We start from the raw sequence: 27,303 nt of genomic DNA, 5'->3' as shown, positions 1-27,303 counted from the left end.
ATGCTGCAGCTTTACTCAGACTTTAAGGCCTCCTAAAGTCAATGTTTGCTCATGTCATTCTGCGATTGTATGTGCTGTCGTGTAAACTGTGATCATAAATCATTTTTCCTGAGGTTTGAAAGTGCAGTCCTGGGATGCATCCTCTTTACACCTTGCTGAATATGAAAATGAATAATTAATAGAGCTGGCTTTTGCTCGAGAAAACCATTGAAGGCAAACAGGTGTTTAGTGTGATTCATCTTTAAAAGGAGAGCATCGTCTTTGAGGTTTATTTTGATGTATAGACCCCTTCTTCAGTGTCATGTAAATACCGTTGCAACACACATCATCCATCTGCATTGTACATGGGAAAACTCTATCCTATAATTTCTCCTGGTGTTTTATTATGCATATATTCTATTCTGCTTTCTATACTTAGTTAGATTAAGTGTATTAACCATGGTATAGCTGTTGCAAAGTTTGAGCAGACAAGTGAAGTCAGATAAATAACTCGGGTCTTTTTTTTTTTTCCATTACGTCAGTGGAAGAAAGACTCCACAGCTCAGAGATCACAGATGCAGTGTTTACAGTGGCATGAGCGCCATGCCGCTGGCTTTAAACCAGATGGTGTCGGGAGGTCCTGTCATGCACAGGTCATCTGTCTGCACAAGAATTATGTGGAACACACAGGAAGCGAAAATTCTACACTGTGGTAGACCTCAAGAATGTATGGCTCATTAAACGTATCACTTTTTCATAAGAGAATTACCGGTAAATACGATACAGAATGAGTCACCTTTTATATGTGTAGTATTTGTTTTTTGAAAGCACTCGGTTCTGCTGTTGTAGCTTCCATTAAAATGGTGTTTTCACTGGTGTTGCTAGTTTTAAAAAAAGCATAACAGACATACTGCTTGTCTGTGATTTTGTTACATCAAACATAATGCTACACTAACTTTTCTCTTTGTACTTTCATGTCTTCTGATAATTTTCATGTTGCTTGTGATGCTAATTTTGTCAGACTTCAAAATGCTTCACATATGAAGTAAACCATCATTTAAAACAGCTTGCCTGGGATAAAATTAAGTTTAGATATCTAAGATTTTTTTATTTAAAAGCACAGTTGAATAGATTGCATCTTTAACAGAGACACTGAGATCAATTTATTTCATAGTGTGAACTGTGAAAGAAACCATTCTTTTCGCCATAATGAGGTTGGAGAGCCATTAACACATTGTACAAATGTACTGAATTGATGTGCCAAACAACAATGCCTGTTTTCAAACAGAGAGCGAAATTCTGTGTTCATGAGAATTTCATGAAATTCTGTAGATACTATTAAATGATTCAAGCTGCTTGTTAATTTTGTAGGGCAGATAATGTCGTCTAGTTTTTCCTCAAGCTTCACAGATTCTGAGCCTTTTGGCCCAATTACACCTCAGTGGCATCTCTGATCTGTCTGAGCTTCACTCTGAACCGGATCTGTAATTTCAAGGAACATCAGCATCTTTCTGTCTGCATTTTTCTCAGTGCAGTAGTTCTGATGAAGGCCAATCGAATGGGTATTCACAAATGAATTAGCCAAAGGCGTGTTTCTTCAACATTTTGCTGTATTTTTAATCTTTACAACTTTAAGACCTCTATCTGGTTGGAAACATCAAAGCACCCCGTTGTGTTCGTTAGAGTTGTAGATTTGCTTTGATAAACGGGGTAAAAGAACACTTTTTGCTGCTTGTCCTTGTGCATCAGTGAGTTTGTCCTTTTGTCCCAATTATGGCAGCATATTGTCAAAAAGCATCAATGTCACCAGCGTTCAGGCCCAATTCTGTTCTGTGTGAGTGTAAATATGTACACTATTAGACCAAACAGAAAAGCCCTGAACAGGTGCAGAGAACATTTCAGTGTACACACACATACACACTCAGACACACAAACTCATAAATGCATGCATGCTCACACATAATAAAACACCCACAGTGAATGTGTATAAGGTTACCCCTGTCTAACGAGGAAGGAAATGGACACAGTGGAGTGGTCGGCGCTACGTGACAGATTTACTGACCCGAACAACAAGGTTAGGGTGAGGTGGAGACTTTTAGTGTGTGTCTAACATAAACAACAGCAACTCTCTGAAACCTCTGAACAATGCCCCTGTACCCTCCTGGCACTTTCACTTTTATTCCAACTCTTTCAGAACTGCCAGATGTTCAATGGCTCAGTCATCTGGATCCCACCGTCCTCATCCACTACAGCAGGCAGCGGGTTTCACTTTGCAATCTGGGGGATACATTTAGATTTTTATTAACCAGTGTATTTTAATTTAGCCTCATAGCCATTGCTCTAGAAATGACAGTATTAAAGTGTGGCATAGCTTCTGTGTAAGTCAGCGCGTGCACGTTTTTGCGCTTTTTTTTTAATCACCAGACTTTGTGTGTCTGTGTTTGATGCCTGTGTATGTGGTTCTGCTTTGAGACTTTATGGTCAAATGGTAGCAGTCGTGCCCTCCAGGACTGGAGCTTCAGCTTTTGAATGCAACTTCAAAAGGCAAAGATAAAATAAGCCCGTTCAGACAGGAAGCAGACACCTTTTATCTTAATTAGAAATGAAGCAATTAGATGGCACAAACCCTATTCCTTTTGCATAAGGGTTGCGCACACTTCATACCCACCCACTGAGTGCTGGCTAGAAGTCAAAGTCAAGACCTGAAGTTATCCAAGAAATCCTTCTAATAAGTGGTACTGGAAATTTCTGAGCTAACCAAGAAACAAAATGATGTGGTCATTTTCATAACATATTTTGATTTTTAAGCCCTGGTAAGACTATGGTTTTTTTGTTTGTTTGTTTTTTTTTTTGCTTTGTGAGTTTTAGTATTATTCAGTCATCTTTAACTTTGTTATTTCTGTTTGCAGGAGGAAACAAACTGAAGAATCAGCAATTTCGTCTGAACTGGGCTTGGATTTCTTTAGTAAAGGAACACTACGTAGTGGATGAGGAGGTCAAGTACCTGGAGGTGGTGCTAAAACGTCGGGGCTACCTGGGGGAGACTTCATTTGTCAGTAAGCAGACTTTACGTCAAGTCATTTATCACAGCCAATCCATCCATGGTGACAAAACTGTCCAGAAAATGTAAGAAATGAGACAGAATAATAATAAATATAACACATAATAAGTAAAATTTAGATCACTAACAAATGAGATTAAGAAGATGTAATCCTTTCCGTAACAAACGGTCTGGAAAATCCTTCAATCTATTTTCTTCTGTGTTTCACTCTTCACTTTTTGAACACCTACTACCTCAGGCACTCACAGCACACAGACTTACGTCTGTGTGCTGTGAGTGCCTGAGGTATTTATTTTGATTTATTTTAGGACAATTGTAAGACTGACCTAGTAGGGTCAGACAGGTCATGATCTTTCACCTCTGTATTCTGCACAGTATTTATGTTGCAGTCACACAATAGCACAGGACAATTCCTCCGGCACCATGTGTGCATATAAGAGAGGTCATGTGAAGTTAGCGGCTATAGAAAGGTGCCAATCTATATGTTAGTTGAAGCAATTTACTGGGCAGAACGAAACGAACAATAACTGTTAACATTGTTAAAAGGAAAAAGCAAACCGCTGGAAGCATTTATGAGTGGCAGGAATTCTTACCACTGGCATCAGTGGCCTGTTTTAGTGCTGCCATTCATTCAATCTGTAAAGATGAGGTTTGATTTACAGGAACAAATGTTAAAGGTCAAATCCAGTAGGATTATTTACAATTCTGTCATCTGTATCTCTATATGCCCCAGGGCCCAAGACTAATGAAACATCTTTGAAGTGATATGCAAATTCTGCTGACCTTTCGAGTGCCTCAGGTTGCACAGAATATCTGCTAAAACTCAGTGACTCACTGAAAAAACAAAAAGGTATCAGCTCATATCTTAGGGCCGATCTTCCTCTACTGTACTGCAGGCACATAAGGTCAATGATAATTTACAGCAAGAAATAAAACAAAAACATGTGAAAATGAGAAAATGCTTACATTTTGTTGTTCGTGTTGATAAAAATTCAGGAACAAAAGAAACAGAAGATGAAAAACCAACTAAAACGACCCCAGAATGATCCCTCGGCAAGTTACTATTAAACAACAAAATAGGATACAGTGTGTAAGGAGGCTGGACAAATAATCAAATAATCTACATTTGCTTTGATTTTCTGGAGCGTTGGTCCTGCTTTATTAATGATTGCATTATCAGTTTAATAAGCACTGCTTTGAACTCTGGATGCACTGTGTTCAGAGCCCAGAGAAAACAAGCCTTGCTTTCTTTTTAATGTCATGTGCTTTTAGCTTTTCATGGTACAATTTCCTTAAAATTGCCACAGCATGAAGGAAAATGATAATGGATGAGGGAGGAAGATGTACCTCTGCATGCTGATGATGGAAAGCCAACAAAGGCAGGAGTAATATAGATATTTCTTTTTTAAGTCTGAACCTTTTTGTTGCGACAACGGCCTCAAACTTCAGTTTCAGCTTTATTTATATAGCGACTTTCATTTAATCATGCAGCCCAAAGGACCTTAAAAATAGTGGCAACAACATTCAAAGAATACAATATGGAAAATAGCTAAATGGCGGTTACTAAAATAAACACCTTGAATAGAAATAATTTGAGAATTTAGATTTTAAAACCTGAGACTACAGCAGTAGGCCACAAAAATTTCCAAATGAAAAGCCAGGTTAAAAAGATACATATTTAATTTTGAGAGGTCTTGCCATTCTAATATCCACATGTTCCACAGTCTAGAGACATAAAAACAAAAGGCAGCCTCACCAGCACTTTCATGCGACACAAACTACCAATTCTATAGCAATAAAAATCTCCTTCTAAATACAAAAGTGGTGAAAGCTTTAATGTCGTCCAGTTCTCATTACATTAAATGAGTCCACATTGACATCCTCCTGCAGTGGTGCTTTGATATTACAACACTGTTCTTTTTTCCCTTCTTAACAAATAGTCATGGAAATATGTCTTTCCTAATTTTGAGCCAAGAAAAACACTCACAGAACTTCAAAGACCGCACAAAGCCTGCTGTTAAACTAAAGTATATTTGTCAACCTTTTTACACATTTTCTGCCATGTTTCAGCTTTAACAATAGCATATTAAATCTTTAGAAAGCAGCACAACTGCATTGCAAGCTTTAATGATTTATTTAACTTAGTTAGAAATATAACCTTAGGAACAAATACTTTAGTTTCAAACATCTCTTTTATTTTAGTTATCATTTATTGTGGTGCTTCAACAATACCTCTACAGTATTTCTCCAGCAGGTACACAACTAACAACACATCCTGTCTCAGTAAGGCGATATTCTTCCTCGTAAAAACAAATCTGGACCGTTCATGAGTTTCCTCACAGTGATCATTTGGATTTTTGCTCTTCTTCTGCTGTGGTGAGGAAGGGAGAGCTAAAGCAGCAAAGCATTTTGATTAACTGGCATGTACAAGCCACTAGAGCAACGTAGCACTTCAAACCATCTGCCTCGATGTTGGGATGATATAGAGACAGGGGAATATCTCGACTTGCCCAGCTCTGCCTGAGTGAACAGTGATCAGAGGACCCCACTCATGGGTTATTGCTTCACTGGTCAATGTGCACAGTACAGGTGGTACCAGTCTGAAAGCTTCAGCAAGCCCACCTGCTGTGAAGCCTCAGAGCGACTGCTGTGATCAGGGCCGTCCAATCCAGGCCTTGTGCAGAGGATAGAATTAAGGGCAATTCATGTTCTCTCCTCTCATAGCTGCTCTTTGAAGACTGCTGATTTATCAAGCCCTATTGAGTTTGACTACTTTATCTCAGCACATATGTGCAGTGGCATTTTCCTTCTCTCTGTACTAGCATATCAAAGTCTGTTCTCATTTTCATCATAGAATTAGATGGTAATTTTTGAAAAAAACAAAACAAAAAACTAATTCTGCATTTGTCATTCTTGGTCTAATGAAGACTTTGTGAGTTGTCCTACTGTGATATATCAGTTTTTCTTTTTTTTTAACTCAGTTCTGAACATACAGAATTTAATGAAAACTTCCTCTTTACCAATGCGTCATTTTCCAGGAATTTCTTGTTCTCTACATTTATGTCAGCTTGCATGGTTGCTTTGGGGTGTGCAGCCATGTTTTTTCTATTTACTGCCAGACCCCCGCTGCGTGTTGTGTGGCCGGTTAGCGAAGACAATGGAGAGGCTGTGTGACATTTCACCAGCTCCAGTGCCCCTGCTCAACAGGAAGCCTGCCAGTGTCACAGCAATGGTGACTATGAGCTCCATCAAACAGCTCACATGCTGAAGGTCAGACAGTGCAAGGCAGCCTCCAGCCCCTTCTGCTGAGACCAGGCTGACATGAGGGATAATTAGTTTTAGCTCCACTGCGATCATTTGAAACACTGGGGGTGGGAAAGTGCACCCAGAAGATGGGCAGATATTGTTGAGTTAGACCAACTGGGGCATGACATTTCCCTGGTTGTACTGGGGATGAAAATTAGTAGCTTAATTGAATCGTTTTTGTTGTTGTTGGCAATGCCTGTATAACTATTTATAGCCACGCAAATATCAGGAAGGCATAGAGTGTACATCTATTAAAGAAAGACAAACATGAAAATTAATATAAAATATTGTTTGAGCTTACGAGATGTTGCCAAATTATGAAAATAACCAATCATCTTTTTTTCCCCATGTTTTCTCAAAGGTATTGGAACAAAGGATGGGACGGCAGAAAAGGACAAAGATTTCCGGGGGAAATCTCAGAAACAGGTGCAGTTCAACCCGGGCCAGACCACAGCCACCTGGAAGGTCAGGATCCTGTCAGATAATGAGTATGAAGTGTCAGAGACTTTCCAGATTGTTTTGTCTGAGCCAGTGATGGCAGCCCTTGAATACCCAGAGGCAGCTACTGTGGAGATCCTGGACCCTGATGATGGTCAGTAATGATTTCACTCTAAATTTGAATGTTTACATTTAGTTGTCTTGCATAGAATTTTAATTGTGCTAAACTTCAAGTTCCTGCTTTACAGCTATACCTCAAAACAAATATTATCCATGCATCATGCATTTTTTATTTTGGTTATTGCAGCCTAGCAGTGCAGCTCAGGACTTACTAGTGTTGCTACAGTGGAGTTTGACAGCAGAGAATTTTTCCACTATGTTAGATATCACTGAGCGTTTGATGCCTCATGTCTTAACATCAAAGACTCTCCCCTATCATTTTGCACAGACGTTCAACAATTATAGAGAAAGAAATCCATTTGTAGAAGGAACTAAGGTGTCAGGTATATTTTCAATACAGGCAGCACACCCATGACAAAGTAGCTGGTTACTTTGATTACCAGCACACACAATGGGACACATTCACTTTAACCTGTGCTTCATGACATAAAAAACTGCTAAAGAAAGAGTAAGAGAATACATTCATAGTGAACTTTGTACCCACAATTATGAGAAAATGACTGAATTCAGCTACAACGTCAGAGCATCCAAAGACTGTATTTTTCAGGCAGCAGAGAGCTCCTTTTAGGAATCCTTCAAATCTCAATCACAGAAATTCCTCTTTTAATACTTTAAATATAGTATTTATTGACAAGACTGAAAGCTGGGATAATATGATACAATCACTATTCCAATTTGTTTATGAAGATTGCTACATAATGAGAAAAAAAAAGTGGGTTCATGGCCAGTATCTTCTTTCCACCAGTGTAGCTAACAAACTCAACAATGATATGGTGTAGAAATAGCCACACTGGCCTGACGTGCATGATTATAATGTAAATATGGAACAGATGAGCAGTGTTTCTGTAAACAGCTTGACTGCAATAGGACCGAGACACTGAGAACTGCATGATATAAATATGGATAATGCTCTTCCGCTTCCCATAGGACTTCATTGGTAAAAAAGCAAGAATTTGCTGTCAACAGTGTATGCTAATTATTATGTTTAGGTGGAGCTTGTTTCACAAAACACAAGTCTCTCGAGGGCAATCAGAAAACTGGCAGCTTTCTCTCTTCAAGATGTGAAATTCTATTTTTGCTTCCTCGTGAGTTAAATAGACATTGTATCCCTACAGCTATATCCATTATCATATCATTATATTGTTTATAGTTTCTACAGTTTTCATGTGTTTTGGCTTCTCAAGGTCAAATAACCTCTGAAGGCTTATAAAAATGTATTTTATGTTTATTTTCACTGAGAGCAGAATAATGGAATAGCCCAAGGGCTGCCATTATGAATCTAAATCATTTCAGACCAGGCTTTCTAAAATAGCCGAGACTGGAGACAAGTTTTGTTGACTTCCCAACAGCTTGTTATTGTGCCCAACTATGATGCTCTACGAGACGAATACAAAACTTCTGTCTGAGCTCTGCGAATTTCACGGCTGAAATGTTGCTCGCTCATTACCTTTCTGAAAGTCATACACAGCTTAGAGAAAGCAGACAAAGGGATGGAGAGCTGCCAGTAAAACATCTGAAGAAAAAAATGGCTTTTTAACATGTCTCTGCTTGCAAACAGTGTTAAGAACTAACAATAGACTTCTTTAGTGAATCCAAGTGAGTGAGACAGAGATTTGTACGTACGGTTTTTGATGTCTTCAAAGACTCTTATTCTAAACAACATCACCTGACACATGACATTTCAATATCTATATGTGCCACTTAATAGCAATATCTGTCAGTCTGCTGTGTAAGCCAATTATAGGTGGGATATTGCTGCAAATAAATAGTGAGTCGATGATGAAGTTTGATAAAAACATAATGGAAGCCCCATCAACAAAGCTGTAAGAGGAACTGCTGTTGATCCCAGTGCACAAGCCTGTGTATTAATGGTTTATTAATGCAAATGATGATTTGTTTGACATCGTGTTTTCCTTTTCTTCATCTCTAATCAAACTTCCCATTCACTTCACTGCCTATTCAGTTTAACACTTTGATTCCATAAAAGTTAATTTGTATCCCATACATAAGACATTTTCTGATACAATTTTTATGGTATTTAATCAAATCATACAAACACAACATGTCAAAGAAATCATCTTGTATGTTGATCTTTCATTTTTTTGTTACAGAGTCGACAGTGTTTATACCCTCAGCTGTGTACAACATAGAGGAGGATATTGGTGAGCTGCTTATCCCTGTGCGCAGGAGTGGAGATGTCAGTCAGGAGCTCATGGTCATATGCTACACTCAGCAAGGTAATGCAGTAACTATGTATGAAAATTATATTGAATTGATTATTTTCTTGAGTTACTTAGTGCTTCTTTCCGCCTCATCTGGTTCCCAATATTTGTGATTAATAAGTATTGGGAGCTTGATTCCCTCTCTTAGGACAGAGGCTCAATTTCTTTAACTTGCATCTGTACAGCAGATCATGAAGGTTGCCATATTGATAATAAACCAAGAGAAAAAATTACTTTTGCACTCAATTCTGTCTGCTCAGTGTTTTAATTTATTTTGTTCTTGTGCATTTAAAAAAAGGTTTACAAATTTTCTTCTTCACCATTGCACAAAATGCACATTTGTGAAGAAAAATCAAAAGACAGAACTGCATAATATAACAGGAATGACAAAAACTGAGTTGATAGGTCCTGGACAAACGTTCAAGTTGCATCAAAAAGTTCATGTAAATGGAAAGATGCAATTGAGAGCAAGCCTTCCATTCCTCTATTAAAGCATACTTGTTCATAAATTGAGAACAAAGTTAGGTTCATTGTTCATTAGAAAAAGAATTACGAGGATAAAGGAAATCATTGTTATGTATTGATTTTTTTATGTGAAGAAAAATATACTGTACTATGGGACAGTTTGAATAATTGCCTTTGCTTTCTGTAATTGTGTTTTCTGCCCTCTCAGTCTCAGCCACAGGCACAATCCCCACCACAGTGCTGTCCTACTCTGATTACATCTCCAGGCCTGAGGACCATCACAGCATCCTGCGATTTGACAAGGGGGAGATAGAGAAACCCTGTCGGGTTGTGATCATAGATGACTCACTGTATGAAGATGAGGAAAGCTTCAACGTAACCCTCAGCATGGCCATGGGGGGCCGCCTGGGCTCAGAGTTCCCCACAGCCAGAATCACAATCATTCCTGATATGGATGACGGTAAGATGACGTTACACTTGTCATGCATGCAGTGGAATGCAATCCAGGGCTAAGTAGTCCGTACACGTTAAGAATTTCTAAGGCTTTAAAATACTTTGTGACATTAGAAGGAATTTTTGTGCTATTTTCTTTTAATTTAAAAGGTTTTTCAATTCTGATTAAAGCCTCAAGAAAAGGCATCATGAATTTATTTCTTGGCCAGAAGGTCTTTTATCTGCCAATGTCTCAGCAAAAAGCGTTTGAGTTTCCGATCTCTCTTCCTGGAGGCAAAGCCTTTATCTCATATCTGCAGGCTCAGGCTGGAGGGCCGATAGTCTTCCATATCTTCCTGACGCCTCTTTGTTCCCCAACACCTGACGGCCTACCCTCAGTTCTCTATCGCTCTGACGATCTCCACAAGCACTGCTATGAAGTCAAGACTCTATGATCGCAGGCAGGCAACACTGGATAATTGCGAAACCGTCTTTATGTTCTTTGAATCAAAAACTTTAAGAAGCTAGATTATGGAAGTGATGATGCAACATCCCAGCCATCATTCTGTTATCTCATTATTTAGTTTAAGCAGCCAGAAAATCATGAGCATTGGGAAACAGGTACCTTTTCCATGTCACTAATCTGTTTAAAGCCTGACTAACAGATAATTTCCCCTCCTATTCCCCTGGGACCTGAAGTGGACGCGCTTAAAGTGTGTTTGTTTGACCTTTTTAAGGATGGAGGAAGTCTGGTGTTTGGAAAGTTTTCATACTGTAGCAGCAGATGTGACCTGAGAATGAACGCAGGGCCTTTTAACCTCCACTACTAGTGGGTATTGACTGCAGACTGCCAAAACAGCTGCTGAGACACACAAATTTTTAATAAGATGTACAACAGTCAGTCCTTACAGCATTCTGCTTGCTTCACAAACAAGTACTGCTCCACTGCAGCAATAAAATGACATTGCCGTGGTCTTTATAGATGCTCTGGCTCGAGAAGTGCAAGTCATGCATGCCTTTCAAGCTGCCTGACAGCTCATTGATTGGAAACATTATTGATTAATCTCTTTCTATCACTGTCTGACTCAGTCACATACCGTTGCTTGTCATTTACATTTAGTTTTGAGGGTTTGGGATGTTTGAGAATCAGGTAGAATGACAATGAGGCATATAGATATGAGGAAGTAGTTCAGAGGATAAGATAAGCCAAGAAGAACAAAGGCGAAGGATTAATGGTTCAAGAAACTACCCTTCTAGTAGGGCACTGTTTCCTGCTACTGACAAATGGGATGCTCATGTTCCCGCATTACTGCATTCTCATAGTGTTGCATAAGGCAAATTCTATTTTTTTATGGTTGTCCTTGCTTTATTGAGAGTCAGCCAGCGTATCTGTGTGTTTACTTCAGCTGTTATAAACAATCACTTATCTGCGTAATCCATTCTTTTGTAGCGCAAAAAGTCAATTCATAATAAACCCTACTAAGAAATCTTTTCACTATACACATTTGAGACAACCTTTGCCTACATTAGAGGTCCTCAGTGTATTATCACATAGCAACAGGAGAAAAGAAGGCTCAGTGCATCATAGGATTAACTCGACCCAGACTGACAACCAGCATTAACAGTCTGTACTCAGGTTTATTCCAGCTTTATCTGTAATCATGTTTTCTTTGCCTTTGGCTTTTTTCTGTGTGGTTGAGTGACAATCAAAATCTTCTTATGCATATCAGTTGTCAGAAAGCTCCACACTCCACAAGGGTACCCCTCCCTGTGCAACATGAGTGTAAGAAATACAGAGTACAACTCCTGTTTGTAAGCCTCCTTTGTGTGCATTTTCTCCTTATTTCCAAATTCAGATTCTTACTGTTGTCAAGTCTTTCAGTGTGACATGGAGAGAAACAATGCCTGGAGCTATTGTCCGACAAGTTGGCTCCTTATTATAATGACACCAACACCTGACATCAGATCTGCTGCCTGTACACACATATATGTACAAAAGGCACATGTGCACACAGAACATGTGTAAAGTTGGCACAGCAAGATCTCCAAAGTATAATTTTAGGATTAGGCGCTGGATGTGGCTGGCATCTACTGAATAAATGGAACGTAAAGAACGGGGAGAAATAAGGTGTTGTCAGCCCTTCATATCTCCCTGAAGGAGGTGATAATAAAATGGCTTGAGCACTGATGGCAAAGTAAATAGTAAATAGCTCTGAGGCAAGCAGAACAAGACCGATCTCCTGTCTGAACGAGAGAAAGAGAGGCAGCAGGAGATTCATTCCCATTTTCAGTTCAGCTCTTCTGGCAAGGTCTTAAATTCACGTGTGTAATCCAGGTTCCTTTTCCTCGTGCACTGTATATATGGAACTGAGGCAAATGGGGGCATCACATCCTTCTTTGTCATGCTTCCTGTAGGAATAGTTGACAAGCGGGGGCTGTACTTGCGGGGGAAGGAGTCAGTGCCTGGCCAAACACCTGTCCTCGCCTCAGAGGTCTATGCTGGAACTCCCTAGGTGGTCTTTCAGCAGCTATGCTAGTTTGTGGGCTCAAAAAGTTCTAAGAAATGCATACTACTGATATTTGCAAATAAAAAAAAGCATTTCAGCAAGATTTCTTCTTCCCTAACCGGAGGACCATGCTGAAATCAGAAGCACTGCAAAAGTATATGCACTACCCACTCCATGCAAACACGCAAACCTGGCCACCTACGACGATACAAACGTGCAAGAAACCTCACAAGTGCAGTGGAAGGTGGAGTTGGTATTGTCTGCCAAGAGTCTGATGCTAATCTGACAGTTTATGGGATTCTATATTCAGAATGTCTGTCGCTTTTACTGTATACCTAAATGAGCCGAAGTTTACGGCACTAACTATCAGTTTTGAAGACCCGCATCATGGAAGGGAAGGCATGTTTTCATTCCAACCAAAACATTAATTTCACTAATTAGCACACCTTCACCCATAGAAAGGTAGTAATCAGATCAGATCTGCTTGGAATGAAAACTACCAGAGTCTTACATGGCACAGAAAAGACAAGGTTTGGTTTTGAAGGACATTTTGCAACTACCAGCAGAAAGTATGACCAAAACAAAAACAAAAAACTCTGAATGGTCCCTCAACTTTTCTAATTTCATATATTCATGTATATCATTTGGTAAAAATGATATGATGGGTTAATTTCAGTACCTCTGGAGAGAAATCCATTATCGCTACATGTGAAAGTTTATGTTGTTAGAAATCTCTGTAATTTTAATTGAGAAACCATTTACATTGGTCAGTTGTTCAGGTTGTCCATTGAAAACTGAAAAGCCAGGTAAAAATAAGCCTGTGCTGAAAAGGCCCAATTGGTTACTCTAAATTGCCCGTAGGTGTGAATGTACATGTGATTGTTTGTCTGTATATGTAGCCCTGCGACAGACTGGTGACCTGTCCAGGGTGTCCCCTGCCGGCCCGAGTCAGCTGGGATAGGCTCCAGCACCCCCCGCGACCCTAGTGAGGATAAAGCGGTGTATAGAGAATGGATGGATGGATGGATGGATGGATGGGTGAAAAGTCCCAGACTCAAAGAGACTCAAAAGTCTTTGTCTTTGTGATTATTTGTTTAATTTAAAATTAAATAAGTATCAAATGATGTGACACACATTCTTTCTTTCTGCATTGGAATACCACGCACAATGCACACAGAATATTAGAAACAGGTAAAAGGCACCCAGCAGGTCATTTTTGCTCTGGGCCCTCTGCCAAAAACAATTACAAGGGAGAGGACAATGAGGTAGAAAAACAACAGCAACGGCAAAGAAATCCACAAACATAGATGAGCAATAAATTAAAAAGACAAAGAGAAGCCCAAAAAATCTAAATAACAAGTAACGGGCACAACAGGACTAGCAAACAGAATCCAAATGACAGCAGAGCATAAGTTTGAGGGAAACTGTAAACAATAAGGGGAGATACAAATTGACAAGGTCAATAAAAACATAAAAGGCTGTGTGGTAATTAGCAGAAAAATGTGTGCGCATGTGCACTACAGGATCTGATTGTTTTGTTCTGCTAACAGAGAGATCCAAACACACAGCCTAATAACCTTTCACATGCTTTTTTTCCTGTCTCCTCAGCTTCTCAGCACCATCCACATGCACAGTAATGCACAAACTGATGCTTTCTACAGAGCTGTTGTAAAATTAGTACAAATATTTCGCCAAGTTTAATGCCAGACTTTACATTAACAATTTTCTTTTTTACAGCATTGACATGAATTATAATTACCTTTTTTTCTGCATCAACATAAATCTTATGGCAGCTTAATACTGTAAAAACTATAAAAGTTTAGACATTCTACAGTAGCACGAACAGCTGCTATCCGTAGAATACCTGCTATTTTCCCAGCGGCAGACCATCTGCACATAAATGGCCACATCCTTACAGTTTCTACTCCGGCTTTTGCCTCTGATAGCTTCGGAGAAACTTGTCCTTTCTTGCAGAGGTAATTGCTGTTTGATATTGACTCTGTATCCGGGAAAATGTTTTGGTGGTTGGGGCTGAAAGACATGAGAATGCTTGTACAGCAGGATTTGACTGGTGTATTTATAGTGTTTTTTTCACTTGCCTGTAAATTTTGTTCTGGTCCTGAAGGTATGATTATGAGCTGTTTTAAAGATGGGCGGGCCCAGTGCGTGTGCAGTATATCCTGGATGGGGATAAAATGAGGGGGAACTCAGAAACCCTGTCATTATGCCTCACCTGGATTTCCATTCATTCTGATATGAACAGATGTCCACAGCACTTAAGCAGAGAGGTGCTGACTTTAATCGACAGTCTTGAGATGCCCAATATAAAAAAATCAAACATTTGTTGCTGTAATATGCTGCTGCTTTTGTATGCTCTTTTTCAGGGACATGTTTCTTTTGCACACAGTGGGCAGAAGAGCATTTGCCAGGGCTCGATTGAATCTCACCATTAGAGAAGCCACTTAGCGCTGTGGGAATGTCATGCAAAGTTCAAGTGAAATCAAGCAATCAGTGGGAGTTTAACATTCCCCTCAGGGATGTCTGTGTCTCTCCTTACGCCTCTTCTTTTATTTTATGTTCATTCATAAGCGTACAGATATTTCCTTTGTTTGCCATTCTTCTTTTAGCATATAGTACAATAAAGAGACCAGCAATAATGAGTACTTGTGAGACACTTTGATATCTGTGTTATGTTTTGTATTTTTAATTTTAAAAAAGTAAGCCCCGTGGTTGTTTTCTAAAATCAACATTTCCACTGTTTTGTTGCTTTGAACAACCACAAAAACACAGCAACAAAAAAAATGCATTTTGAGTGCTGGAACGCATGTTTTAGATTCAAAGAGTTTAAAAAAGTGAAAAATTGCCAATGGTTATAGAAGTCAATACAAACTTCAAATATTTATATATATTTTTCAACAAATGAAGATTTAGTTCATCTTACATAATTTTCCATAATAAGTGAGTCTAAATCTGGATCTTCTCCGTTTACTTCCTTGTAACCTTAGATGTGCTTTGTGGCATAGGACGCTGTTGCTGCGGAGGTGATGGAGCCCAGGAGTCAGTGGTTTACCTTTCAGTTAATGGGCCATACCTCTTTGAAGCTCAGTGTTTGTCTGCTGCACAAACCTTATCTGATTACTGGACTAGTACAACAGGGCCCGAGTTCCTGGCTGCCAACCTCAGGCTGGTAGATCTGATTACTCCTCCAGTGGGGGACGTAGTGCAGGCAGCCAAAACCATCTTTGTTTGGTTTCTCTGTGGGGAGAAATTCTGGCAGCTGCAAGCCTCTCGATGCAGCACTCATTGTCCTGGCCATGCTCTCAGGACAGATTAAAGCATAAAAGTTTTCTGTCCTTCGCTTGCACTCAGGAGTAATATTATTTCAGCCACATAGATGCCTTCTATGAGAACCACAAACCCCAAGGCTTCACTTAAAAAGGCTTTTCCCCCTTTAGAACTTGTCTTTACTTGTGAATATTGAGCTGTTGAGGCCAAAGCTGACTGCATCAAAATAGGCAAAATCTTCTAAGGCTCAGATTCCTTGGAAGAATAATTATGTTGTGTAAAATAATAAACACTTTTTCCCCCTGATTAGTCATTTTGCCTGGCAGCGCTGTTGACTGATGGTTAATCTATGTCTCTGTCTGTCTTTTCTACCGCTCTTATGTTTTGGTCTCACTAGATAACATAATCATCATGCACAACAGTATGGATTTGTTTTTGTACAGCGCATTTATCGCTCAGTTCCACCTTCTCCATTTTACCTCTTACTGTGTGATGAGACATAGCTAAGCACCGTTTTGTAGCTGCACAGTTGCATTGTCATGGAAACCATAACTCTGCCCATGGCCATCACTGTTCATTTAATTTATTCATTATTTGGTCACAGCGGATTTCAAAAGTACAAGGTTTTTACTTCTCAGCTGTGGTATGTTCCCATTAGTGATAACAATGATATACAGCATTTAATCAGTTACGTGGATGTAAGCCTTTTGTAAGTTAAAATTAAAATTGGATTGGTTTCAGCTTTTGGTTCTCCAGTTTCTGAATTGCTGCCATTGAAGGACTCCCCTCAGTTCATGCCCATAAACAGACATTTTATGACAGCACTTTATTTAGTGTTGAAAGGGAACACACACAAAGGTCCAAGCCCTTAAGCAGCCATTTCACAAGCAGTATTACATGTTCAGCATCACTGAGAAAAAAAAAAACTGACTCAGAAAGGGTTAAATAGAGTAACAGTGGGTGAGTTTGGCTGCAGTGGAATCTCAGCTCATAGAAACACTAATTACAGTGAGGCAGGCCCAGGCTGGCACATCGAGACTTACATCCCCCAGACCTCCTGTCAGGCCTCCTGTCTGCCTCTCAGACACATCACTATCAAAGTCAGTTCCACCACCAGACTCATCCACACACAAAAAAAAAAAAACAGGAAATGCAATTTTCCCTACAGCTTTTTTTAAAAAAATGTATTTTAATACTTGTTGCAGCTTTAGAAATACCCTCAAAATATGCCAGGAAGTTAGAGTGCTGTTTAAGGTCGACAATTACAGTGTTGAGTACTTGCTGATGCAACAGAAATGCTCTGTCAGTTCTCCTGTAATCACACATGATCTTACAAAATAAGTTGTTAAAATTTAAACTCAGCTATTGCAGCAGGCATTAAAATACCCCAAAGATTATTATAGACTACATGCTCTTGTGTACTTTTCTTCATCTATTTCAATTTTTCCTCTGTTGTTGTTCACAGACCCCGTTTTCTACTTCGGCAACACAGACTACCATGTGGATGAGAGTGATGGCTTCGTGGAGGTGCAAGTGTGGAGGACAGGGACTGATCTCTCCAAAGGAGGAACTGTCACAGTGCGCTCCAGAAAGACAGATCCTGTCTCAGCTGAAGGTACGTGTCCCTTATAGACGCCTTTCTCTGACAGCTTCAGCCAGCCTGCGCTTAGATAAATGTAAACCACTGAAGACAATAGACCTAAGTCGTCACCATGTCAGGCGTTGTTTTCCTGAACTCAGCTTTTGCAGGGCGATTTAAACGTTGGATATGTTGAGTGGATGACCTGTGGAATGTAAACATTGTATTAGGTAAGGAGGAGAGGTAGCCTGGGCTTCTCTGTTGGAACCTCGTCTAATAGGCATTGGATCTACACATTGTTGTGGAGATAATTGTAGTCTGAGTGAGGACAGAGTGTCAGGAATGCATACTGATTGTTTCTGCAAGGTTTTTAGCGCTTTGGACCCTGAGGCTGGTTGCTATCTCCTCAGGTCTTACCTACATCTTCTATTAGCTCCTGCCCCCAGGCAGTCTTCCCCCCACCCTCCTTGCATATACTCTTAACATCTCTGCTCCTTCCTGTGTTATAACTGTAGAAATAACTAGCATCTAATCCTATGCAGCACGGTAGAAATGCAAGCCCACACTTACACACATAACTGGGTCATAACTACATGAAATACAGCCTGTGGGCAAGGGGTGAGTGCTCAATACCCAGACTCTTCAAAGAACAGCAACAGAATAACCTCTTTGTGCTCTGGGAGATGTCCAGTTTCTTGTAGGGCTGCTTTAATCACGCAACAAATTGTAACTGTACATTTCTATCATCCATGAGATAGAAACAGTCATTTTGTCAGCATGAAGGGTATATCCTTTCATCTTGCTTGCTGCATGACATTTATAAATTAATTATGAAGTAACATTAAAGCTGCTATTGAAATACAGTCAAGTGCTGGTGTCCATTTCTGCTTTATCTACTATACCCCATGAGCACTCTGTTCTTTGAAACATGCCTGTCCTGTATTGTGTTTGGAGCAGCTGGTGTGGATTATGTGGGCATCAGCCGGAATCTGGACTTTGCACCAGGGGTCACCATGCAGACGTTTCGTGTGACCATCCTGGATGATTTGGGCAAGCCAGTACTAGAGGGGCCAGAGAAGTTCGAACTGGTTCTGCGGATGCCAATGAATGGGATCCTCGGGGAGCCGAGCAAGACCACCATCCTCATCAATGACTCAGTTTCTGACTGTAAGTGGAAATTTTAGTTGTAATCAAAATTTATTCAGATTACACGCAGTGATTTATGATGTTCATGCTATATGTGATTTTGATTTATGGATTCAATTATGTTGTTCTAGTGCCAAAGGTGCAGTTCCGTGATGCTGTGTACGTAGGTAATGAGAACTCTGGCCAGATCTCAGCTACTGTGTACCGCAGTGGTGATATCAGCTACAAGTCCACAGTACGCTGTTACAGCAGGCAGGGATCAGCCCAAGTCATGATGGACTTCAATGAGCGACCAAATACGGATGCTTCCATCATCACCTTCCTACCAGGTTGTGTAGTAAAACCTAGTACATGTCCCTTTGCATGATTTGAGCTTTCCTTACTTACTTACAGAAGCACACATGCGGGTACCCAGTAACACTTTTACATTACTTTTTTTTCAGGAGAGATTGATAAACCTTGTTTACTGGTGTTAGTTGATGACACAGAACACGAGGAAGAGGAAGAGCTGCGTCTTGTATTGGGAAGCCCCAAGAGTGAATCTCCATTTGGAGCCTCCATTGGAGGGCAGAATGAAACACTCATCAAGATCATAGATGATGCAGACAGTGAGAATATTTTGTTTTCTTGTTGTGTGTTATTTCTGAAAGCCATCATGTGCAACATTTTCACATGATTATGGCATTTTTCAAATTAAATCATATCTACCATAATGTCTTTTTTTATGGTACTACCACAGGGATAACAAATTTGTCAATTCCTACCCTCAGTTGCTTTAAAGTTACAAGCATAACTAAAGTAATATATCATGGTTTTTCAGAGGCAATTATTAGTTTTGGAGAGACCAAATTCAGCGTGAATGAGCCAAAGGAAAGTGGCCAAGTCGCTGTGGTGAAGATCCCAGTTCTGCGTGTTGGAGACACTTCTAAGCTCTCTGTTGTCCGAGTTCACACCAAAGATGGCTCTGCTACCTCTGGGGAAGACTACCACCCCATATCTGAGGGTAAATAAGACTGCCAGGCACATTTTTCTGGCCAGCTACACTCATAAATTTCCTCACAAAATATTTGTCAAATCTCTCTTTGTCCTTCTTGGCAGAAATTGTTTTCAAACAGGGTGACACAGAGCACTTTGTAGAGGTGGAGATTTTATTTGATGGGGTCAGAGAAATGAGGGAGGCGTTCACTGTGCACCTGAAACCCGATGAGAACATGGTGGCAGAGATAAAGGTGAAAGTCAGGCCAAGTGCATATATAATTCAACTTTCCACTTTTTAAGTATTTACTAACTGCTAACTAGAACATCATATGCAGTAATTTGTTCTTCATTATCCTTATAATTGCTCTTCTTTGTCACTCAGCAGATGAGCAAAGCCATAATTTACATTGAGGAGACCAACAGCATGGCAGATGTCACCTTTCCCTCAGTGCCTAGAGTGGTTTCGCTGTTACATTATGATGACATTGACAGAACCAGGGACTCTCTGCCTGTGGCTGGATACCCTGTAATTTGTGTCACTGTAAGTTCCAACTGATAGACCAGTAAATACAATACCATGTATTTTTTTAGTAATTTACACAGTTAATGATAAGCTTAACAAAGCTTTTAGTCTCACATGTCCAGTTAAAAACAAGGAAATCGGTTAATAAGGTAGTATTTAGCACATGGCACACTTTGCCTTATTACCAGCTACCCTGAGGGCTCCTTCAGTAGTGTGCAGTATAATTTTACCTACTGCAGCGGCTTTTAGGTGCACTTCACTCACTGCATAATTTCTTTCCTCTTTTCCAGGCCTGTAACCCCAAGTATCCAGACTATGACAAAACAGGCTCCATCTGTGTCAGCGAAAACATCAACAACACCCTCACTCGTTATCGTTGGCTTGTTAGCGCCCCCACTGGCCCCGATGGCGTCACCAGCCCAATGAGGGAAGTTGACTTTGACACCTTCTTCACCTCCTCCAAACTTATAACTTTGGATTCAGTCTATTTCCAGGCTGGCTCCAGGGTCCAGTGTGCTGCAAGGGCTGTGAACTCGAACGGAGATGAAGGTTTAGAACTAACCAGCCCCATAGTGTCCATCAGCATGGATGAGGGTAGGTTCAGTTCATTCTCTAACTTCTAATAGTTACTCTCTTTCATAAACATGGCTCAATGCAACAAGGAGCTGCTGGCTGTGTTTTGAACTGGCACCACAGTAGTTTTTGTCCTGACTCTGACAGAAAACTGAATCGTCTGTGGAGAATTTTCAGGGGAAGATCGCATTTGATGTTTGTTTGTTTGTATATGGCATGGTTGCAGGAATGTGCCAGCCTCGTGTTGCAGGCACAGTGGGTGCTGAGCCCTTCTCTGCCAAGCTGAGGTACAATGGAGCAGACACAGACCACCCCAACCTCATCAAACTAACTGTCACCATGCCTCACATTGATGGTAAGAACAGCAGATTGAATGTTGGAAATAATTTCCATCACTGAAGATATCACCTCCAAGTAGGTTGTTAGCTTGAAGCCCCTCTTGAGTTCAGAAACTCGGAAAATCCTGGTTCCATATGTCACTAATCAACCAAATTCTTTTAATGATATCCTAATTCAGTTAGTCAATGCATAATTGTTAATCTAGCACTCTTGCTTTTCTGCCTTTTAGCTACTAAGTATATTTCCCCCCACAGGTATGTTGCCTGTTGTGTCCACCCGGCCCCTGTCTAACTTTGAACTGACACTGAGTGCTGATGGTACCCGTGTTGGCAACCATCGCTGCTCCAATTTGTTGGACTATGCTGAGGTCAAGACTCGCTATGGCTTCCTTACTGAAGCCACCAAAAATCCAGAAGTGATCGGCGAGACCGCGCCTTACCAGTACAGCACGTCCCTCAGGGGATCCAGTACGCTGCGATTCTACAAAAACCTCAACTTGGAGGCTTGTTTGTGGGAATTCACCTGCTACTATGACATGTCTGAACTGCTCAGTGACTGTGGAGGCACTATTGGGACTGATGGACAGGTAAGCAGCCCCACCTTTGAGCTTTGGCTCACCTTTAACCCATTTTTTCATCTCTAGACATGAGTTGAAATGAGTCAGTTCAATAAGGCCATCACCCGCCTTGAGGATAGGAATGTGGACTCAGCAGTTGCCAGTCTGTCCTATAGTAAAACTTGCCCATTTTCAGTTTTAATTAATCATTTACTATCATATTAAAACCTTGCTTGTTTTTTAAAAAAAGATCTTAAAGTAAATACAAGCCAGTAAAGACATCGGTTATTGTTAACCTCCATGGTAATGTCTAACCCAACATCCTGCCGCCTCATTTCCTGGTTGAACCAGTTATTTGTCTTGTCAAATTGGCAAACCAATAACCAGTAGCCTCATGAAAAATCCTGATTAGTCTTTTCTTTGCTATACACACAATGTGGTCTTTGCAGATGTTTTATTTTGTGCTCGAATGAGGGGAGCTTAAGTCTTTCTCTATCCTCCTGGCACACAGGCCTTGCAGTCTTAACATATTTATTCACCTTGAAAACTTACTTGTGGTTGACTTTCAGTTAATTAAGGTAGAGTGTTGATAAAGAAGGTCTGGAGGAGTGTAGGGGGCACATTATAGTGAGAACTTTCTCTACCATCCCTACTGAGGATTATTAATTCAAGCCCTAAAGCACCGGCAAATAAATTTTGATTCTGTATGTATGTAAGAGGGTATATTGGTTTTCTATTATAATGGGAGTTTCTCATTTTACACAGCTTGAGGTTTATTTAATAACAAAGGCAACACCCAGGTGATAACAACCTTTCTCAACAAGTGGAACTTTGTTGCCTGTAGCCACATGATGTAAATGTGAATGTGGCATTAATAAACGTGTCTTGACAAGTAAGTCTCATGCCAGAGACAAGACAAACTTTACCTCTGCGAGTAGTAACACCTACAGATGACATTATCAGACTCTAATTTCTAAAAACAAAAAAGGCTAAAATATGAAAACAAGTCATTAAGAAGATGAATGATATCATTCCATTTAGAAGCTGAGTTGTATACGCCATCTGTGTTTACTGTTTAACAGAGCAAAAGACAATACGTAGATGTGTAGAACTGTCACTGGTTCAATTTTAAGATCTGTAGGACAGGATCAATGGAAAAAGGAACAGCCTTTGTTTGCAAGTGCCCTGTGACCCAAGTGCTTCTCTAACTGGACAGGCAGGATGACTGGACAAAGCTCTTTGGAGGCTGAAGCCAGTGTCATGACACAAACCAGGGCTTAATGCCCAGCTTAAGAGAACCACAGGGATCTATTAAGGCCCAGCAGGTTGTGTCAGAAGGCCATTCTACAAATCATTTGCCTGAGCTCTCAATGCCCAGAGGCATAGACACGTCTCCACATGAACACAGAGCCAGTGCAGGCAGGTACCTCTCACAGGTCAGAGGAAAGTGCAGATACCAGAGAGCACTCCCTCTGAGGACTTTCACCACTTGGAATCCTTGGACCATTTTAGAGACAGCTCTTTGAGAGAAGGAAAGTCTGAAGCAAGTCAGTCTCCCCAACAGTGGTGTATGTTATGCATTCAGGCAGTGCACTTTGTGAGAGTTTTCCATTTGCTGTTAAATGTACAGGCACACATTACGATTTGAACATAGCTCATTAGCAGCCGAAATTATAAAAAATGCATTACCTCACCTGTAGCAGGAATACATTAAAACTTACTGCCGTAGATCATCAAGTAAACTTAATGATGTCTGTGTAATGGCAACATTATCAACATGATTTCCCAGCAAAGTATGTTCTAAGTTTCCTCATATATGAATTGTCAAGTTCTGTAAGCCTCTGGAAAAAAACAAAAACACTATTCAGACTGGAACCTACATTAACTATAAAGCACAATTTTGCTCTTTAATTTGTATTGTACTTTGTTCAGGGTGTCTTCAAGCCTATGTCCTGATAACTCAGTAACAAGACTGGGTTTATCTGTGAAGTTTGAATTTAAATTTGTACTGACACATGTTGGTTTTCACTGCAGGTGCTGAATCTGGTCCAGTCCTACGTGACTCTAAGAGTGCCACTACATGTGTCTTATGTCTTCCACTCCCCTGTGGGAGCAGGAGGATGGCAGCACTTTGACTTACAGTCTGAGCTGAGGCTCACATTTGTGTACGACACTGCCATCTTATGGAGAGATGGTATCGGTAGCCCACCAGAGGCAGAGCTACAAGGCAAGATTTCAGCAGTAGTTTGTAACATGATGCACAGTTAAAGAATGCTTAAATGTGTGTGTTGTAATCACAAAATGAGATTCTCCCGAGGCAGATTAATTAACTGACCAAATTAAAGCAATCTGTCACTGTCTTTCCAGGTGCGCTTTACCCAACCAGCATGCGTATAAATGGACAGGGACAACTGGTAGTCAACTTCCGTACGGAGGCTCGATTCAGAGGATTGTTTGTTTTTGCACATCCAGGTATAGTGTGCAGTACAGAAGAGATTATATATATATATATATATATATATGTGTGTGTGTGTGTGTGTGTGTGTGTGTGTGTGTGTGTGTGTGTGTGTGTGTGTGTGTGTGTGTGTGTGTGTGTGTGTGTGTGTGTAATATTGAATAGATGTAATCTAAACTTGATGTAATTTATGATCCTGTGTTATAGGACATCATATAATTTTATATAAAAGCTGTTTAGTGTAGTAAAAAGGGACAGCTTTTACCTTTTATTTCTCCTTAGTTGATGACATTGATGTCAATTCGTCTGTTAAATTTTGAAATATTTTAGCTTACAACAGAGCATTTTGATCATTTGGGTGCAGATAATTTAACTGATGTACTTTCCATCAGCTTCTCCACTTAGCTCCATGGTCATGTGTCCGGATCACCCTGGTTTAACCTTTAACCTCAGTCTTGTGAGGAATGAGCCAACGTACAGCCAGCCCATCCAGCAGTGGACATTCATCTCTGATTTTGCTGTGAGGAGACAGTTTGCTTTCCAAAAAAACACTTTCACTTTTTTGACAGTTGTTTGTTCATATCAAATTCTCACTGAGTGTAATTTCCTCTCTCAGGTGCGTGACTACTCTGGCGTGTACACAGTGAAGCTGGTCCCCTGTACATCCCCTCCCAACTTGGAGTACACCATCCCTCCTGTCTGCAATCCCAGGGAGCCTCTCACCTTCGACCTGGATATCCGCTTTCAGCAGGTAATTTCAACATCTAAAAATATCATTTTCAGAGAAGACACTGGGGCAGCACAAGTTCAGAGTGTGGTGCAGTGGTTAGTGCTGTCGCTTTACAGCAAGAAGTGTCTGGGTCTGTACCTACTGGTTGTCTGTGGGCTTTCCGTGAGGAGTTTGCATGCTCTCCAGATGCCTGCATAGGGTCTCTGCAAGTGCTTTGGCTTCCTACAGTCCAAAGACATGCATGGAAGATTAAGTGGTGATTTTAATTTGGTTGAGAGCGTGAATGCTTTCTGTCTCAGCGCTGTGATGGACTGACACAGGTTAAAACAGGTATGGCTAATGGGTGGATGGATGGAAGTGGGACACTTCAGATTTATCCATTTATTACAGACAGACATACATTTGTGTCTAGCTCTGAACAATCTGAACAAGAATGACACAGACAGTCCCAGAGATCTCAAACTGCCTGTCAGAGAGTGAGATTCACCACATTTGAATACAGTTTTACAAAATGAACAAAGAAAACTGTTTTTGCTAATGCATGTGGCAGCTGAGGTAATTGAGTTGCAGATATAAAGATTGCAGGTCTCGGCTTATGTGAGAGGGATGCAGTGAGCACAGTGCAGATGGAATGAATGAATGTTGCCTATGTCATAAATCGAAATCGTGAATGACTTGACAGACCGAAGACTGGGACTGAAGCAATACGTTTCCTCTTTCCACTATTTTGTTTTCATGTCTGTCCCCATTATCCACATCTATTGAAAAACCTCAGAAGAAACCTTCCATCTAGCCAAGTGCCCATTAAACAGCAGCTCTTCTCATTTACTCTGACAGAAACAAATCTCTAGCCAGTGTTCTCCATTTCGTCCATTTAGCTGTACCTATAGTGTGTTTAGCTCCTGATGGTTATTCCAACGTCTAATTAGCCCACAATTAAAGCATGGTAGAGGGGAATAGGAAAGTTGATCAAATTAATTAATCAAAATAATGATACATCCCCATCTAAATGAACCCCAGCTAATAGAGATGTCTGTAAATTTCAGATTTTGTCTAAGCAATACATGAAACCTCCCCAGTATTCCACCAGGAAATGCAGAAGAGCAAGCCATTTCTCACATTTGCTGAGGTTCACCAATGTGTTGTTCTGATTATCCAGTATGTAAATATTGAGAACATTGAAGCTATTTGCAAATACGAGTTAGAATACTGTGAATTAAATGGCAAAAAAGTGCAAAAGGTAACTTTGTCTTTAAATATGCTTTTTGCTGTCTTCTGTGTGTTTCTAGGTTAGCGACCCGGTGGCTGCTGAGTTCAGTCTCAACACACAGATTATCTTACTCTCTAAACGGACACTCTGGCTCTCAGATGGCTCCATGGGCTTTGGACAGGAGAGTGACACTGCCTTCTCACCGGGTAAGGCAGTAACACACAGTCATAAAATGCAAGCTCCCCTTGAAATTGTGTGAAAAACAGAAGAACAACAAAAGAAAACAAGCCTCTGAAATTTATTGAAATTGAATAGAGGGCTGTGGTTGTTTTTCTTTGCTCTGTTTCTTGGACCTCTCTCAGTTCCACAGATCAAAAAGAAATCCCTGTGTGATGAATATTTTTGTTGATTTAGCAGAACTGCTCCCCATTATTTTCTGACTCAAAAAGATGAAATAAAAGGAAAATGAGGCATCCATGGAGTGCCATTTTGACTACTTTCATATCTTTTCCATAAACAAACTAATTATGAGAGAGCCTGAAATGTATTTTCTCAACAAGGTCTTGAAAGACTTTGAAAAGCCCTTGAAGCTGCTGTCTGATTGTAGAAAGCTGTTGTTGCCAAGACTGAGAGAGCAATATAGCTGGGGCTTTAGTGTTCTTCTCAGTACTGTAGCTGCTCAAAATATAATTGTTTGAGAAAACTGTATCAGTGGACATAATAAAAACCATTTTAGCTTTCAATTAAGCAGTCAAACTTATGCATCTGATGCATTTCATGTGTTTTAGTATAATGAAACTGTATTTCTCTTTCTTCAGGGGATACGATTTATGGCAGAGTGATGGTGGATCCGGTGCAGAACTTGGGCAGCTCCTTTATTTGTAACATAGAGAAGGTGTTTCTGTGTACTGGAGCTGACGGATATGTCCCTAAATACAACCCCAGCAACTTCGAGTTTGGTTGTTTGGCTGATGCTCCTTCACTACTCTACAGATTTAAGATTATCGTATGTAGAAAATTGATCTCTCTTATCGTGTCTAATGTGTTTTGTGTCTATTCAAATCTCAGTCATCTTTTCTGTGTGATTTGGCCACCCCAGGATAAGGCCCAGCCAGAGACCCAGGCCCAGGCATTTGGTAATGTGGCTTTCAGCGCCTTTCTGGCAGTAGATGACCCTGGTGCTTTAGCTCTGGTGAGACAGCCAGGGGCAGATGGCTTCAGAATGGATTCCTCAGCTCTCTTCCAGGTCAGTTTGAAGATCCAGAAACCGATATACAACACACTCTCAAAAGTTTTGTGTTCTCATATTTCACAATCCCTTCCAGTGGTTGTATTGTGC

At 40.3% G+C, this 27,303-nt stretch overlaps 1 protein-coding gene across 2 annotated transcripts in view; it reads left to right on the top strand.

The window, feature by feature from the left end:
- frem2b (FRAS1 related extracellular matrix 2b) overlaps positions 1-27,303 on the top strand; it is a 49,811-nt gene that overhangs the window by 20,046 nt on the left and 2,462 nt on the right. The window contains exons 3-23 of one of the 2 annotated variants that reach the window (XM_022189184.2): positions 2,889-3,035; positions 6,708-6,938; positions 9,076-9,201; positions 9,860-10,111; positions 17,341-17,490; positions 18,412-18,621; positions 18,732-18,929; positions 19,044-19,208; positions 19,421-19,603; positions 19,699-19,829; positions 19,964-20,119; positions 20,392-20,695; positions 20,901-21,029; positions 21,268-21,599; positions 23,604-23,796; positions 23,937-24,041; positions 24,417-24,544; positions 24,641-24,775; positions 26,044-26,170; positions 26,783-26,970; positions 27,064-27,210. In XM_022189184.2, coding sequence (XP_022044876.2) covers positions 2,889-3,035; positions 6,708-6,938; positions 9,076-9,201; positions 9,860-10,111; positions 17,341-17,490; positions 18,412-18,621; positions 18,732-18,929; positions 19,044-19,208; positions 19,421-19,603; positions 19,699-19,829; positions 19,964-20,119; positions 20,392-20,695; positions 20,901-21,029; positions 21,268-21,599; positions 23,604-23,796; positions 23,937-24,041; positions 24,417-24,544; positions 24,641-24,775; positions 26,044-26,170; positions 26,783-26,970; positions 27,064-27,210 — 3,737 coding nt within the window. Of the gene's footprint in view, positions 1-2,888; positions 3,036-6,707; positions 6,939-9,075; positions 9,202-9,859; positions 10,112-17,340; positions 17,491-18,411; positions 18,622-18,731; positions 18,930-19,043; positions 19,209-19,420; positions 19,604-19,698; positions 19,830-19,960; positions 20,120-20,391; positions 20,696-20,900; positions 21,030-21,267; positions 21,600-23,603; positions 23,797-23,936; positions 24,042-24,416; positions 24,545-24,640; positions 24,776-26,043; positions 26,171-26,782; positions 26,971-27,063; positions 27,211-27,303 lie in introns of both variants that reach the window. The other variant, XM_022189183.2, reaches the window with a different exon arrangement.

The sequence above is a fragment of the Acanthochromis polyacanthus genome, chromosome 13 (genome assembly GCF_021347895.1).
Source record: "Acanthochromis polyacanthus isolate Apoly-LR-REF ecotype Palm Island chromosome 13, KAUST_Apoly_ChrSc, whole genome shotgun sequence".
Classification (NCBI taxonomy): domain Eukaryota; kingdom Metazoa; phylum Chordata; class Actinopteri; family Pomacentridae; genus Acanthochromis; species Acanthochromis polyacanthus.
The sequence above is the reverse complement of the archived record's forward strand: the minus strand, read 5'-3'. Positions and strand labels throughout refer to the sequence as shown.